The following is a 16,806-nucleotide window of genomic DNA, read 5'->3' as shown; positions in this document are numbered from 1 at the left end:
TTAACTTGTAAAGTGGTTATCTTCCATCTGAGGTGTTCAAGCATATTATACACATGCTTGAAATTGCCAATTCTACAAGTAGCAAAACTGAGCGAGAGAGGGAAGGTGACTGTAACATGTCATACCCATAAGTTTGCAGTAGAAGGAGAATAAAATCTATATGCTTACACTCCCAAGCAACTTGCTCTCAGTATTGATCATACTGACTGCAAGCTGAGTGCTAAACAAAAAGACTGGGGGAAAAAATGCAAAACATCCAAAATGGGTACTTGCAAGACTAAAAAAGAATCCCATATTAAACTGTTCATCAAAAAAATAGACTGATTCACATGTGAACTGCAGTTGTTGCAAGATATCCCATATGAGCAGAACAAATCATGGTAGTTTAGTAGCACCAGTGTGGAACCAAATATGCCCTCAAACACTTCTACTATTATAAGCAGTAGCAAATGCAAAGACTAAAGGTGGTCTTAATTTTACAGCATTCTGCACAGAGATCTTTCAAAACACTGGTTAACATAATTAGAAACCTTTCTCTTCAATATCCACTTCTCACTTTTGATAGGTTAGAGAATGAGAATGGGAAAATGAGTGTGGAGGGGTCAATCACACTAGAGGTGAAAATTACCTTGTATGTGAGACAGCATCACTAAGACTGTAAGCACTATTCTCTCTTGTTAGAGGATTGGAAGCTGGTTGACTCTTGCTGTGAATATCCAGGCTCAGTGAAGATTCAGTTTTCCGGTCCATGTGGCTGTCCTTCTCTAATGTCCTGTCTGCAATGGAGACCACTTCGCTGGAGCTGTGCCACAGCGGTGCCACTTTCTCCTTGGTGAGCCCTGTACGGGGAGATGTTGCTGCTCCCAGGGAGGCAGTGCTGCCATGGCTCGGTCCGTAAGAGGTGGTGTCTATGCCACTGTCAGCCGAGGTCCCTTGAAGATAGTTGTAGCTGTTCAGCTCTGCTTCAGTGCGCTCTCCGTTGTCATACCACTTCTCATCACTGTGAGCACTGGAGGCATTGCTGGAGAGAGTATTGCTGCTGGAATGGCTGGAGTAGTGGCTGTCAGACTACAGAAGAAACAACAATCCAAAGACCACACTTGTAGGTTTGTTTCATAATCACAGCAATGCAGAGGAGGAAGTAAACAGTTACAAAAGTCACCACTGCACAATACTAACTCTTCTACCTTGAGGTACTGGACAGGTATATTGAGGAGACTAGAAACTCTAAAAATTTAATTCCAACACAATGCACATGCTCTGTTCTGGGCACACTTAAACTTTTCATATGGATTTGGAAGCCATGTCTTAACTGTTCAGGGAAGCCAGAGTTGCTTGTATTTCATCCCAAAATACAGTGGTTCCTTTCAAGGAAGGTTCTGCTCAGCCCAGTCCAATGAAATTAGCTGAGCTAGGTAGACTGCTGTAGTTTAAAAATATGGTAATTAAAAATATTGTAAGACTATCTTTTCTGTTTTAGATCAGAAAACATAACCAATCCACAGAAAGTGCCTGATACTTTAATAACCCAATTGCCTATCAAAAGGTCAAAGAAGAACACAACCGCTGCTCTTCCTCCCCTTTGCAATAGGGTGTATTTCCTGCTCAGCAGGAGTGTCCTTTGCACAGGACCACTGAAACGTCATTTAACTAATCTGAAATTGTTTTCCAGAAAGCAGAATTGCATGCAAGGAAGCTTTAATGTAATGCTTTTAAAATATCCTGTCAGGGCATGCCACTGCCTGGCTGGTTTGCATGTCCTGTCCTTGGTTACAGCCCACTATTACAAAGAAACTGAGTGCCTTCAAATTTCAGAGTGCGCACTGGTGGAATATCCCATTTCACAAAGAATTTCTTGCCATACACTTATTGCTCAGTAGCTCACCTAGCTTTGGGGTATTTATATCCATCTGAATTCTAAAGAATTTATCTAAGTTCTGATCATCTACGAAATCAGAACTGAAGCAGAAGACAATAGAGATTTGCTTGATGACCAGATTGCCTAAGAATAAGGGAATGTATGGACAGGAGACTTAGAACTTTCCTATTTGTTCACCCTGGAGTTTTACTTAACAGTCATGGGCAGAGATCCCAGACAAATATAAAAAATAGACATTGTTTCTGTTTCCACCAGAAAAGAGGGGAGATAGAGAATGGATGCATACTGAAAGCACAAAATCATGAGCGTTCATGTCTTTTATTATACAAAGGCAAGAATTGACAGAAAAATGGGAGGAATATGACACTGATCTGGGCTCCTCGTTACCTCCAGTTAAAGCTATGGCTCTTCATTAGGAAATGCATCACTCCCTCATCCATCTGTCCACATAATGAAGATTTACTTTAACAATGACTAAACAAGAAGAATGCAATCATTAATAATTCCAGTGCTGCACTTCACACTCAAGTTAATGAGTTATGTATTACATTATTACGCAGTCAAATACATCTCATGAAAATAGGCCAATCTAAATTTAAAACTACTCTGTGCTTCAAAGAAGATGAAGCCAGGTATGCTGTTGTTTGGGGTTTTTGACGTTTTCTTTTCTTTAATAATAAATATGAATTGTTATGAATTAATAACCTAAAAGCAACACTGCCAATTATATTGAAAGAATAATGCTGGTAAGCAGAAGCAAATAAAGACCAGGAACCAATTAAAGACTTTCTCACATCTAAATAAATGCAACTGACACTTTCAAAATAATCATGCAACACAACTCTCTATTTTAGCCTGCTGTACAAATAAATAAAAACCCCAAGTGATACAGCTTATTGGGTGATTTAAAGTTTGAAGGATAGACTTTTTATTCCAGTTCCTTTAATGATTTTCAAGACATTTTAAATTTATGAACATTACTGCATTTTTCTGTCTCTCTGTATGTAAATTGGGAAGTGACAGTCTCCACAGAGGCGTGAATATCTAACACTGTGGAGACAGAAAGACACAATTTACCCTTTAGACTTTGAACACTAATAAAATAAGAAAGATTTACTTCTAACAGTGTGCAAGGTAGGTTATGGAAAGGAATGAATGGTTACACTAACTGATGAAAATGAAAAAAACACAAAACCAAAAGCAAGAAAAGGCAGCTTTCTGGGCATTGCATTACAAGATGTATTAGTAAACTTTAAGTCTTACATGTGAGGCCCATGAACAGCTTTGAAAATTCCCATAAATCCTTTACTTATCACCAGGTAACACACTAGCAGTTGCTGTTCAACTGGTAGCAAAACTTTATTAACTAATATATATTTCAATAAGCTGTGCTGTAGGATTTAGGAAACAGATCTACTCTACTGCTTCCTCCATGTTCTAGTAGAGAGCGGGATTTTTTTCTTTTCCTTTATTCAGCTGACACTCTAAACATAACCTTGCACAACACTTTTGGTATCAAAAGCTTGTGGAGCAAAAGTAAAACATCAAATAATTTCTTTTTTTAAGATAACTTACATGGCCCTGCTTATTTGGAGACAAGTGCACCACGGGATCCTGTCTCATCAGTCTTCCACTGGGGCTTTCTCTGAAGGATGGCAACACTTTTGATACTGCTGGGAGATGGCATGTTGGTTCTGCAACACAGCACACAACAATGTACTGAAGAGCATATGCAGGGCAACAATCTAAAGAATGTATAATCTGATTTTACACCGCAATTTTTCCAATACCACCATTAGCCAAAGCCTAATACATACTGTGACAAAACACAGGTGAGGAAGTGAGGGCCCATTCCTGCTTGGCGTAAATCACTAAGACTTCATGAAAAACTGGCCTGAGCATTGTTAGAACAACCTGAATGGTCTCATGTCCCCACTGTCAAAGAGCACTGTATCAGAGCATTAAAACAGTGGAATATTCATTTTCACAGTGTATTGACATTTTATCTCTATAGGCATGACACCTGCCAGCAAGGAACTGAAAAGACTGAAGACCCACATTTCCTCCAATGGCATTCTACACAAGGCAGGACAGCAGCAGAAGTTTACAGTGATCACTTGAATGAACACAATTCCTCCAGTACAATTACTACACATATTTCTTATCAAAGGAGTTAAATGCACATTTTCTAACTGAAGAGATAGCAAAAAATCTGCTTAAATCATATCCTCTTAAACATTGCTGCTGTGAACGTGGGAACTGCATAGATGTACAAAACAATACTTACTGAACTAAACGTGACACAAGTGGATGGAATTAAAATCATTCATTTTATATATACATTCGCAGGAGTGCACTTTGCCAATTAAACTTACTGTTTTCCTAGGAGATAACCATGGAGGTCTAGAGGGTGTTCAGATGCAACCCATTAGGTAGGTAATTGCCTTCTCAGAGCCCAAGGTCAATATTTTAAAAGCATGTCTCTCAGATGTGAGTTTTTACATATATTCTGCACTTATAAAAATGCTCCTTTTAATTGGAATATGTGCAATATCAAGTATTTAACAATCCATGGTAAAGAGCAGTGCTTTCCTCAACACAGCTACAGTTTGTTCATCTTCATCTGCAGCATTACTAGCTTTTTAAAAAACAAATCAAAGTTATGGGGTTTTAAAAGAATAATAAGTGATAATAGCAATAATAGTATCATCAATTTTGAGTGCCCCTGGCAAGCAGTAGCAAACAGTGTTGGTGAACAAAGAACAAAGGTGTTCTGTAGCCAGAATGGGCCAGGAAGGAGTGAGTGTGTGGATTCTCTACACCTAATGCCTTATTTACCTTGAGACAGATTATCCCAAGTGGAAATGTGCTTATCTGTCAAAGAATCAAACTTTCCCCTAGATTCACCAGATTGGCAATAAAGTCTCCAGTCAGAGATGCAGCTTCCAACTGTGACTCTCTGAATGCAGGACAATACACAAGAAATAAAATACAGGGATTATATGTCAGTATGCATTTCCCAGCATTTGCCAAATGCTGAAGCCATCTCTTCTACCACACAAATTTTCCCCATTTTTCTGGGCCTCATTTCTTTACAAATATGTTGACACCTGACACTGTAGAACAGAACTTACTGGCAGCTCCAGTCAATGCCAGCACCAACACCCAACTATTGGTCTGCAAAAGTAATGCTGAGCAAAAGATCAGTTTTACATGTGTCATTACCATCACACAGTATCAAAACATATGTGATTAAAAATTGTTCAGTCAAAATGAGAACTATGCATCAGTATAATCAGTTTCTTAGTGAGAAATATGGGGGGGAGTTGTGAGGGAGGGACTGACAGATGGCTTCAATAACAAGGCACAGCTTACTGTGGCTGTGAAGGTATGCGAACAAAGTACATCTTCAGACCTTGAGGTTGGCATATGCCTTAAACTCCTGATCTCACTGAAGCTTATTCTGTGTTGAACACTAGTCCAATTGCATACTGATGTAGTAAAATGATGATCTGTATGTGCAATAGAAAAAATATGGGATTGTTTAATGCATGGTAAAAAAAATTAGAAAAAAACAATCTAGCACCCTTGCCCAGGGTCATCATGTTGGGCCAATGCTATTTGTAGATAGGACATTTCCATCAGTGTCATTTTTACTGGTACCCCTTTAAGTCAAGCCATAGCTGTAGCAAAAGGCCTACGTGCAAAAACTTCAAATGAAGGCCCAACAATACAAATTCCCAGTACCTAGCTGTTTTATGTAGTTAACAACTTCCTTCAGCTGACAGTTTAATTGCCATGTGCAGTGAAAATGTATACACTGGCGGAAGGCGATTACCTACCTATAGATTTACTTCACTATCTAAACCTTAACTGCATTTTTCCATTTTGTACGTTATTTTTATAGCTTCAATGATCAAACAATCAATTTGCATCTATACAACCATTTGAAAAGGAGCATCACAAACACTTTGGACAAACTAAGCAAATATTATACTAAGCCAAGCTACTCAGGAGAGTAGGTAAGGTCAAACAAGTCCTCAACAGCAAGACAAAATAGTGTCTATCCAGCTGCGTCTAAAAAATCAGTGTGTTTCAGGGTAAGAGTATAAAGGTAATTTAGTCCCACAGTCAAATGAAGAAATGAAGTAATTTCTTCCTTAGGTGATACTCACAGGTCTCAAGGAAACACTGCAGAAGCTTCAGTACATGCTCCAGACCTAATTATTCTTCCTGATGAATAAGGTTAACTTTCAAAGACACTGAAAACACAGTGCTTTAAGAGGGTTCTGTCTCTGCATGGAGAGGTATTGCCACAGTCACCTTGCAGTTAGCCCCGTGCTCGTGCAGAGCTCATTACCTACCGATGGGGTCAGCGATACTATCCTCGCTCCTTTGCCAGCTGGGGGTGGATTTGCTGCTACTGCCCGTATCTGACTGCGTGTTCTGCCTGTCAATGGAAGCAGGGGATCTACGGCTAATTCCAAACCTGTTCTCCCCAAAAAACAAAGCAGATAATGATTTTAAATATACATAAATCTCACATAAGGGAAGAAAAAGCACTTCTAAGAAGTCAGTGACAAACAACAGGGCAGACCAATGCTTAGCCACAAATGCCTGAGGAATTTATAATGCTTTACATCATTTAATTTTTGGGGCAGCTCTCTGGACCCATTTAGCACTTTTAATGCATAAGATTATAGTAAATATTGATTTATTGAGCATCTTTGACCAAGAAAAGCCGGTTACAATGATACAATTGAAAAAAACCACCAGACCAAAAGATCAAGAAATAAAGTTATTACTTTTCATTTACATAGATGCTTACATGAAAAAACAAACAGACTGTTTCATGGTTACAGAAAACACACCACAATGAGTAAAATGTGAAAGTTTGAATCCTTTTAACTGGGAAAGCACTACCTCAGACTAGTCAAACAAAGCATCAGAAAGTTTGCTGGGACAAAGCCATGGATCTCAGCCACTTCCCTGGGTTCTAACTGAAAGAGTTGTAAGGTTATACCTCTACATGATGTAGACATATATGCCAATAACATAGATTCATTTGGGGCAATATTACACTGCCAAATATTTTAAATAAGCATCCATAAAAAGTTGATCATATTGGTTATGGATTCCCAAAACCTGGGGGTTATAAATTCTGTAAATTATTAAGTTACTGGATCATAAAATAATTCGAGTGGACTAGCACAAACTAAATACAGCTAGAAAACTAGTGAGACGTACACCTATTGCTGCAAAAGAAAGCACACAGAGCACAGGAAAACTCCGTTCTATGGACTTCACAAATCCTGCCAGATCAGTCAGATGGATTTCAGAAAGCTCAATATAGAGCAAACTCAGTGAGAACAAGTTAATGACAAGGGAAACACCATCTGCCATACCAAAGTCTACATGCTTTATAGGCATAAAAGTCTGTAAAATTTAAATCTGAGTTCTATATTACATATAAACCACTTACAAATATGTAAGAATTATAGGTGGGTGGCTTCAGAAATAGCAGATCAATTATTAAGAATTCATCGAGAACAATGCATTTCTGAGTTGGTTTTTTTTTTAATTTGACTATATACCCTGAAGGAAAAAGCAAATCCTCAAATTCCACACATACAGAATAGCACACAGAAGAATGACAAGCTGATCTATATATCAATGTGTTTCTCCAGCTATAATATCTAACAAAATAAGAGAAAATAAAATACCCTAATTTTGCCTTCTACTCTGCTAGATACAGACTGCCCAACATCACCTCCAACATAAGGCACCTGCCCAACTCTCAGAACAAGCTCAGTGTGGTTATCCCACTGAAAAGGTCACGTTTTTGTTAAGACAAATGAACCCAACAAAGAAACATCATATGACTCAAAACAACAAAATCCCACTTCCATCCTTAAAGACAAGCAGCCGGAACATGCCTGTAACATGCAGCACAGATCCAAAATATTGCATACTGAAATCTGGGCCTCCTAAAAATTTACCCAAACATGACTCTATTTCCCTTTTGTTCACTGCTCCCTGATATAGCCAACATATATTCTGATGAATTTAAAAAAGTGAGGAAAATCTGTATATATCTGCCTTCTGAATACAAACAATTTACATGAATGAAATTACATTAAGTAATGCTTTTCCTTTTCTATTCACACAGACAACATAGGATTTCACTTGATCAAATACCTAAATCAAACATGATGAATTCAATACCAATTCAACATATGCATAGAAGGTCTAAACACAGCACTTCAAAGGTGATTGATGTCCTAAACACGGATCTGATGTAATTTTCAAACTTTTAGGATTTGCAAACTATAACGGGAAAAATATATTTTCATTATGAAATAACTAGAAGCTGGTATCTAAAAGCCAAAACCCCAAGAAAACCTGGTGTGATGAAGTTGCACTGCATTGATATTTTACTTTCATTTGTAATGTCTTCTTACCTAACCTCCATAACGCTCTTATGTATAAAAGCAATCAATCTTTCATCCAGTATATTTTATAATGTGGGATCTTTTTTCCCCAGGTTAGAAATATATAAACCCACCATATTTCTAGTTTTATTTCATTACAATCACTGCTCTACTAACTGAACAGCAAGAAATGTCTTTAGATTGCCTTTTTACATGTAAAGGGCTATTTAACAGCAGGAATAATAAATGCAGGTGGTGCTATGTTCTATGCAGCTTAAATATACAGCCCGTTAAAATATGAAGGCATAAACCCCAAAAAATCCATTTGGATTAAAATAACAGTGACATTGCTGAAATACACATTTCATCTATGTCATAAGACGAAACTTGCTATTTTGTTAATTTTTAATTTAATTTTATATTTTACAATCATTTATTACATATACACACCTTCAGGTAAACACAGCATAAATACACAAAACACACATATATACATCAAGACCAATGTGGATATCCTTGAAGGCAGTGAAGTTTTTGCCTATATCCAATTTAGGATATAGAACAATAACCTAGTAGAGGCAGCAATTCCTGCTTGTACTGATGCCTGACAGAGGCTGGACTCACATCCATGCTTCTGATCATTTCAATTTCACAAACTTTCCAAATCTGTGCTACTATGGCACAAAAAGAAACGTATACACAATTGATACAGTTGAGATTTTCTGCACTGGGAAATTGCAGGGACTGGCATACCTAGAGTACTCTGGAGCCTCACCTCAGAAGATTATCTTCAGGACATGGTTGCCCCTTGGCCCTTACTCCAGCCCATCCGACTCTCTGACATCTTGGTAACTGATTGCTATAATCACTCTCTATTTTAACAACATATATGGGCTTAGTGCTGACCAGCTCTACCTGCTACACCAAACATCCCTACAGAGCTGCCCTGATTCTTGTCTTTCAGATGAATCTCAACTGAATAGGCACATGGAACTGCAATGATTTTTAGTAATATGACAGACATTACATTGCTTATTGAGGCAAGGAAAAATTTTCTTCATAATCACATTTTTCATGCTTTACATTTAGCCTGGTAGAAGATCCTTCTGAAATCCTGCGTAAATATTATTCATGTGTACAAGGACAGTGTGAGAAAGAGGCAAACTGCTTTTCCTATAGGAACAGAACATAATAGTAAAATAACTGCAGTTAAGTAATTTCTTTTTAAATAGCATCCAGTAAGGAGCATACAAAGTTCATGTATGAATTCTTTCATTATTCCATTTAAACAGTGTTTTCTTGCACTGCATTAAAACTTCAAAACAAAAAAAACTATATACTCAAGGTTTCTAGGACACATGTTTTTGCTGAGATTGCAAAATGCTTGAAGAATGCTGTAGTGAACATGTGTGTATAATTAACTTAAAAGATGGAAAAGGGCTGGGGTTGGGATGGGTGCTGCTGTGCTCTGAGGCTAACTCGAAACAAAAACCCAAGCATGTCTGAAAATACCTTCCTACTCAAGCAGTTATGGTTGTGATGGTCTAAGGACATATGGCAGCAATACCTTTTTAGTAGTGCAAGTGACATAGTTGGAAAAGAACAGACAAGATATTGGGAGCACAAGCTGCTCTAAGGCAACAGAATTGCTGCTGGTGTGATGTGAATAAGCCATCAAGTATGCAGCATATAAAGAGGTTAAGTGCTTTTTCCAGCTGCAGAGCTCTGGACACACTTCTATCTAGTTTTTCTACAGGGAAGTTGAATGGGTTTAGAGTAAATCTCCTTATGTCAGTAGGACTTAAGCACAAACTTAAACAATGACCACAACAGGCCTCATAGTCTCATGAATCAAAGCCTTCATGAAGGTGTGCAGGAGAAGAGATCGACTCTTCATAAAACCTCAAACTGAGCTGCAGGAAGGACAGGGAGGACAAATCTTCAGTGCTGTGGAGCAAGAAGCAGCACTTTTTCAAATACATGCTCAGAACAGCGTTCTCTGGACTGACACAGAGCACCTAAAACAGGCAAAAGACAGTGCCTTGTACTAAGCAGTTCCTGACCACAGCATTTAATCTTATTAATAACATATTTTTTTAAAATAGAGAAAAGGGTATTTCTACTTTATACAAGACCCAAACCGAAATGAATTAGACACAATGACCTGCAACTACTCAAGAATAGTTCAGAGGGAAGCTTTGCAGTGTGAACTATCAGCAGGTTTGCCCTTTTATCTTCTCTGTAGGAAATAATTTGGAATGTGGTAGACAGCTCTTCTGCTGTCAATTATTTTTTTCTCTACTTGGAGATGTTTGATTTATTGCTCCTTTAGGTGCTCCCTGAAAATGATACAGATTTAATTTATTCCTCTGCAAGTTGACACTGGATCACTTCAGAGTTTGAAGACATCTGAAATCTTTGGAAGCATTAAAACAGGACAACTGTGAATATGTGAAAAAGAAGCCAGCTGTGGACTAATTAGCACTTTTGTGCCTACACATCTGAAGTCTTCATTGCACTCAACACTATTCAACTATTAGCAGACGGCAAAGTCCCAAACCTATTACTTATTTTATTTCAGAATCTAAACCTGTGAAATGAAGCAATTTGCCACACTACCTAAAGTGCCTTTAATGAAGATTTTTAAATACATAGTGGTCTCCGAGCAGTTGTGCACTAGGATCAGAGAGAGGGGTTAGGTTGAAAAGGTGAAAAATGGAGGCAAGAGGTTTTTGAAACAGGCTTTTTCAAGAAGCATGACAGCGATATTTGAAAACAAACATGGTTTAACGCATGTAAACAACAGCTGACAGAAGGCTGTGTAAGAACTCCTTTAATTTAATATATGTTACAACAAATGGAACAGAGAACAAAAAATCTGCCTAAAAAGAATATGTAAAAAGGCCGGTGCCTACCCTTCTGGCATAGATTTTTGTCTGTATGTGCCTCCAGTAGAGCCAGTCTCACTTGAGGATGATAAGTTGCTTGGAGAATTACGGCACTGTTGCGATCTTGCTAAGGCAAGGGATGAAACTGTGACATAGACATCAGAGCCAGGAGACAACCTGTTCCAAGCAAATGAACCAGTCAAATCAGCAATATCATTCTGCAAAGCAAGAGGGACACCACCATGCAAATTGCCACATCAGCAAAGGACATGATGACATCATGGAGAAATTGTATCAGTTGAAGGATCAGACAGTTCCCTCTAATTAATCTACTGGAAATTATGAGAAAATCGACTGCAAAAACCTGGATGCAGGGGATTAAATGAAGAAAAGCCAGTAGGGAAAGAAAAATCCTGACACACACTAGAAAAATGTGCCAGTTACTGAAGTCATGATCTGTTGTCACAGATTGACTGTAAGGAATAATGGAGCATGACACTCCTCACCAAAATATAGAATCACAGAATATGCTAAGTTGGAAGGGACACACATGGATCATGGAGTCCAACTCCTAGACTACCAAACAGAAGAAAATATTCCTGATTGTCACAGCAAACACTTGCCTGGAATTTAAGCTAACTAGTGAGTCTATGCAAACTCTTCCAAGAGTATCAAGGTTATCTCTATGGCACCAAACATGTCCTCATTAAAGCAAATGGATGAAAAAAATGCAATGGTATCTAAAAATAACACCTTAAAATTATGCAAAACACTTGACATTTCAATACAAAACTATCTCAACATATTAGAACTCCATTTGATAATAACAGACCTGAGTCATAGGAAGGCTTCCCCGGTCGACAATGTAGCAAATAAATAGTTTAGAACTGCAACACATGCACCTGGGCAGAACGGCTGGAAGAAGCGGGCTCATACTTCTTGACTCATCATATATCCTGTTCTTGTAGTTGAAGGCTGTTTTAGGTAACTGTCAGCCTTGTGCATTTTGCTTCCCAAGCCCCAACCCAACCTCACTGCTGTTGGCTAGTTCTTTCTTCTACTCTGTGGCAACCGAAGCCATTCAGAACTTTGGCAGTGATTTCAGTGGGTTTAGAGTTACAGCATTCATAAACATCAACCCCCTACCGTGAATGTAAACTTTCATTTTATCTAGGAAAGATACTGTTAGTTGCACAAGTTAAATAACAATATTTGGGAAATGGAGGCTGACTGCAGTGAAACACACAGATAGTTGCCTCAGCACACAACCCAGGTCTGGGGATTCACAAGATCTCAGCCTAGCAGTTTAATCTATATCTTCTGTATCTGTAAAGGAGTGGCAGATTTTAAATCAGCTCTCACCACAATACTGTAAGAACATAAAAAATTAAAAAAAAACTTTTGAAAATGAAAAAAAAAACCCACTGCACTGATGTTACACATGTATGTGTATATAGCCAAGCAGTATGTATATCTCTCTCTATATATATTCATATCAAATGTGCATTTGTCCTCCTCAGTACTTTACAAAAAAGCAGAAAATCAACAAGACCTTAAAATGGAAAAAGCAGTGGGACTGGATCAAACATCTTGATCATCTGGAATTCCATAAAGTGCATATGACTGATAGTAACTCTTTTCGAGACAACAAAAGAATTATCCAATGTCTGAGCATTGTAAGTACCATGCCAAATCCAGTAATTCCTTTTTAGACTATCAGACTGAATTTTACTTATCCCACATTTTTCAAGCCACAAATCTGAAATACTTGATTGCCAAGAACATGATTCAAGAGTTGCAAACTTGGGGACCCAGAAGCCAAGTAGTTAATTTTCCCAGAAGCCCTCTTATAAAGAGGAAAAAAAAATTAGTTTGTCCAACAAAAAACACACTTTCACTTGCATTCAATCACCTATACAGTCACAAACATTTAAACTCAGTTATGACTGCAGAGCAATAAGACAGTTTAAAAGTATGACCTTTGTTCCCAATACTAAATTAGAACTGATGGCAAGGAAAAAAATTACCTCTCAAATAATTTCTGTATAATTATTTCCTGTTGTAAAATGCTTACGTTTTCACTTCAGATTCAGCTATGCCTTTTCTTTAGTTCCTATGCCTTACCAAAAAGTGACAGCACTGTTCAGAAGGAATGCCAAAATTTCAGAACTATGTCATGGAATTATAACTTATTTACAAAGATGAAAGACCTTGAGGGCAAACTAAAGTCGATTATAAATGTCGTGTGAACAAAACAATGAACAACTAGTCAGGTAGGACATTCTGTTAGTTAAAGCAGGAATATATTTCTTTTGTTAATACAGTTCACAGCTGCACTAAAAACCACTAATAGTTTAAGATGTTTAATTTTGTGTAAAACGTATAACTAAGACAAAAGAACTTGTGAGCAAATTAGTTCAAATTTACTTTTTGAGATGCTTTGAAATCTATTGAAGGCACATCCAAAGACAGGAGGTCTATTGTGTCAGCAGTATGCCCCTATAGCCAAGATATTCTGAGCCTGTCTTCTATTTATAATTTAAAATCATGCTAAAGTAAGCTCTTCTATATTTAAAAAAGAGAGCTTTAAGAAGAAATTACAAAATGGTTAAGTGCTTAAGTCCCACAAATGAATTTAAAAACAGGCCAAGCATCCATTGCATCAAACAGATGCAATTACATTGCAGTCAATTGAACTAGGATTATACCATGCATGTCTTAGTTCTAAGAGATCTAGTTCACTCTGAAAGAACTGGTTAAGTCTTGCCAAGTTCAGAAAGAACATAATCTTTTGTGAAGGCAGTGAGTGGGATGGGCATACATTTATTTTGTTTAGTATGACAACACGGACATTGAAAGCATCCATATTGCTCTCAATAAATTAATTTCCATGTCATTAGCTGTAATTTTCCCATCTTCACTATGCACAGGTATGTAATACATCGTAAGAAAAATGCCAGTCTAGCCCACTTGTGCCTATGGCCTAAGGCAGTCTAGTTATATGATCATACCCAGGTGCCTTCTCCCTGTAAGCTGCGTGGGACACAGGTCCTACTTTGGGCTACAACTTGTGCAAGGACTGCACAGCTCACAAGTGAAGGAAGTGCAGCTTGGCAGAAGACGGAAAATGGCCTTATAAGTCAAGGCATTTCAGTGCTGACTTAGCAAGCTGAATCCTTACTTTGTACTTGCTGCAGCTCTCCAATATGACCACTGGCGTATTTGCTAATAACAATTTTTCATGCTTTGTAACATTGCAAGTTTTTCAAAGGCCTTATTTGATTCCAAGGCCCAATATACCTCTGAGCTGAAAACTTATTCAAGAAGCTGAAGTCAACTGAAGCTGTAATTCGAATACATAAAATATTAAGAATGCTGGGCACACTTCTAAATGTGAGATGCCAAATAAGACAGAGCAAATAATTCGAACGTTATTTATCTCTCTACCTTTATTCTTATCTGAAGAGGGCCAAAGACATCTCTTCTACCACAAGAATTCTGAAAATTAAATTTAATTAATACCTGTGAAACATACAGAAACTACAGGAATGGGTGCCACTCTAAAGCTTAGAGGAGATTTAGTAATTTTCATCTTTACAACAGGATTTGAATGTCATCCAGTAAATAAGGGATGGAGTAATGAAGAGGAAAATAAAATATTAAATAGCTCTTCTTTAATGAGCTGCATCCACTGTGTGAACTGAATGAGGCAGATGTCATCTATTAAAAGAATTTCTCATAGTTTAATCAATGGAAGCATCTGAAAATACAGTTATACAAGAGTTCTGGATAAAACTGCACAGCAAATCTTAATTCTGGCATGCTTACCTTCCATGTGTTTGATTTTTGCAATCCTAATAATATTGCAAGCTGCAACAATTCTCTGTGAACACTGTGTCATTGCTCTCATGTTTAAAGGAAACCAATCCATTTAAAAAGGAAAAAAAATCAGCAATTCTGATGAAGGGGGGATAGTGAATGAAACAAAATGCAATTATGCTGTCATATTGTACCTTCTCACACCACATTCTATACCTTCTCAAGTATTTTTCTATTTGATCATCACATTTCAGAAAACAAATATCGTAACAAGAAACTATTCAGAGGCAGGCAAAGGGACAACCAGAGGTACACAACAGCTTGTGTAGGAAGACACACTGAACAGGCTATAAAGACATTCATTGTATCGACTTCAATCCATCCAAACATCAACTATACTGTATCAGGCAAACAATGACTATTCATCATCCATTGAGACAAAAGAACAAGTAGGAGACCTAGAACTACCAAGAGACCAACTAGCAGGCACCTGGCTGAAGAGACACCATCCACAGGTCTTACACACGGCAGTGCAGGTGTACCCAGCTTCAGTAAATCATGAAGAGCAAACAGCCAGGGGACTGTCAGACAGGATAAAGAGTCTTCCTTTACACTTCTAAGCACTTCTTATGCTTTTGCATGGTCCCTGTTGATGGCCACAGTCAAGAGAGACCAATTCTTGGTATGACATAGCATGACTCTTCTCAGATGTTTCTGAATCACAAGAGTTTGGCCATACAGTCACGCATACCAACAAACCTTGGATTTTCCACTGCTACATCCAGCTCTTGGTCTCAGAGCTGGCAGGAAGCGCATAATATATCCTCTCAAGTTAGTACATGTTTTAATTTGAAGAATGCTATGAGAAACCTTAGAATAACAAATCCTCAAACTCTGTGAGGAAGACAATGTGTATGCTGCGATGTTCACTTGACAGGTGGCAAGATGAGCACAGACACCTGCTTGTATTTATTAGGAAAAACATCACTGATTCAAGTTAAGCAGCAGTAGAGTAGGATTTTTATATAATATGAGAGCAGTTTAAACTAGAATCCATCTGTAGGAACTAACCTTTCAACTACTACTGGCACATTTACCATCACTGACTACATGGGCGTCATTCAAAAAAGTATGAAGTTTTAGGGCAAGACTGTGCTTCCAAGTCCTCAGTAAGGCATAAGACCAGTCTTAATTATATTGTGGAATTTTATTGCCTGTGCGTGACTGCAGTCATGCCATAATTCAGTTTTCTGTTTGGTTTCATGATTGACTGTGCTCAGGAGTTTGCTGGTTAGAGCCTTGAGCTTTAATCCAGTACAGTATCCAATGGCACACTGAAGTGCTTAAATCCAAAAGTCACTGATTTCACACTTCTCAAATGTTTGTCAAATTAGGTTTTGGTTAAGACTGGTTCCAGTTTATGATAAATAATTAAGAACAAATTATTATCTACCACTATCTTGCCTCCTTTCCCTGCACATTGCTTCTTGATAAAGTCTGGAAAGCATGTGTACAAAATAAAAACTGGAAATTGGGAGAGAAGAAAAATAATCAAGATCTATAATTACATCCTCTCCAATAACATAAGTTCTAGCATACTTCACATGTATGTGTTTTATTGTTGTTTTCCTTAATATAGCCCTCCGATACTTACTTTGGGTTAAGAGCTATATAGTGTCCCATGTGAACGAATTAATGTCCAAGTCATAACTTGGAAATTATTGCATTTATATTATTAGGTATTTCAGTCTTAATGTTGCAGTAACATTAGAGATTTATTTTAAGATTT

General features: G+C 37.7%; 1 protein-coding gene across 9 annotated transcripts in view; it reads right to left on the bottom strand.

Moving 5' to 3' along the window:
- SIPA1L1 (signal induced proliferation associated 1 like 1) overlaps positions 1 to 16,806 on the bottom strand; it is a 211,992-nt gene that overhangs the window by 17,724 nt on the left and 177,462 nt on the right. For 8 of the 9 annotated variants that reach the window (XM_071558228.1, XM_071558232.1, XM_071558225.1 and 5 more), the window contains 4 exons: positions 11,226 to 11,375; positions 6,244 to 6,368; positions 3,455 to 3,573; positions 629 to 1,068 (listed from right to left, as the gene is read on the bottom strand). In XM_071558228.1, coding sequence (XP_071414329.1) covers positions 629 to 1,068; positions 3,455 to 3,573; positions 6,244 to 6,368; positions 11,226 to 11,375 — 834 coding nt within the window. The remainder of the gene's footprint in view (positions 1 to 628; positions 1,069 to 3,454; positions 3,574 to 6,243; positions 6,369 to 11,225; positions 11,376 to 16,806) is intronic. The other variant, XM_071558234.1, reaches the window with a different exon arrangement.

The sequence above is a fragment of the Pithys albifrons genome, chromosome 6 (genome assembly GCF_047495875.1).
Source record: "Pithys albifrons albifrons isolate INPA30051 chromosome 6, PitAlb_v1, whole genome shotgun sequence".
In the NCBI taxonomy this organism is placed as follows: Eukaryota; Metazoa; Chordata; class Aves; order Passeriformes; family Thamnophilidae; genus Pithys; species Pithys albifrons.
Note: the sequence above shows the minus strand (reverse complement) of the source record. Positions and strands in the feature narration are given on the sequence as shown.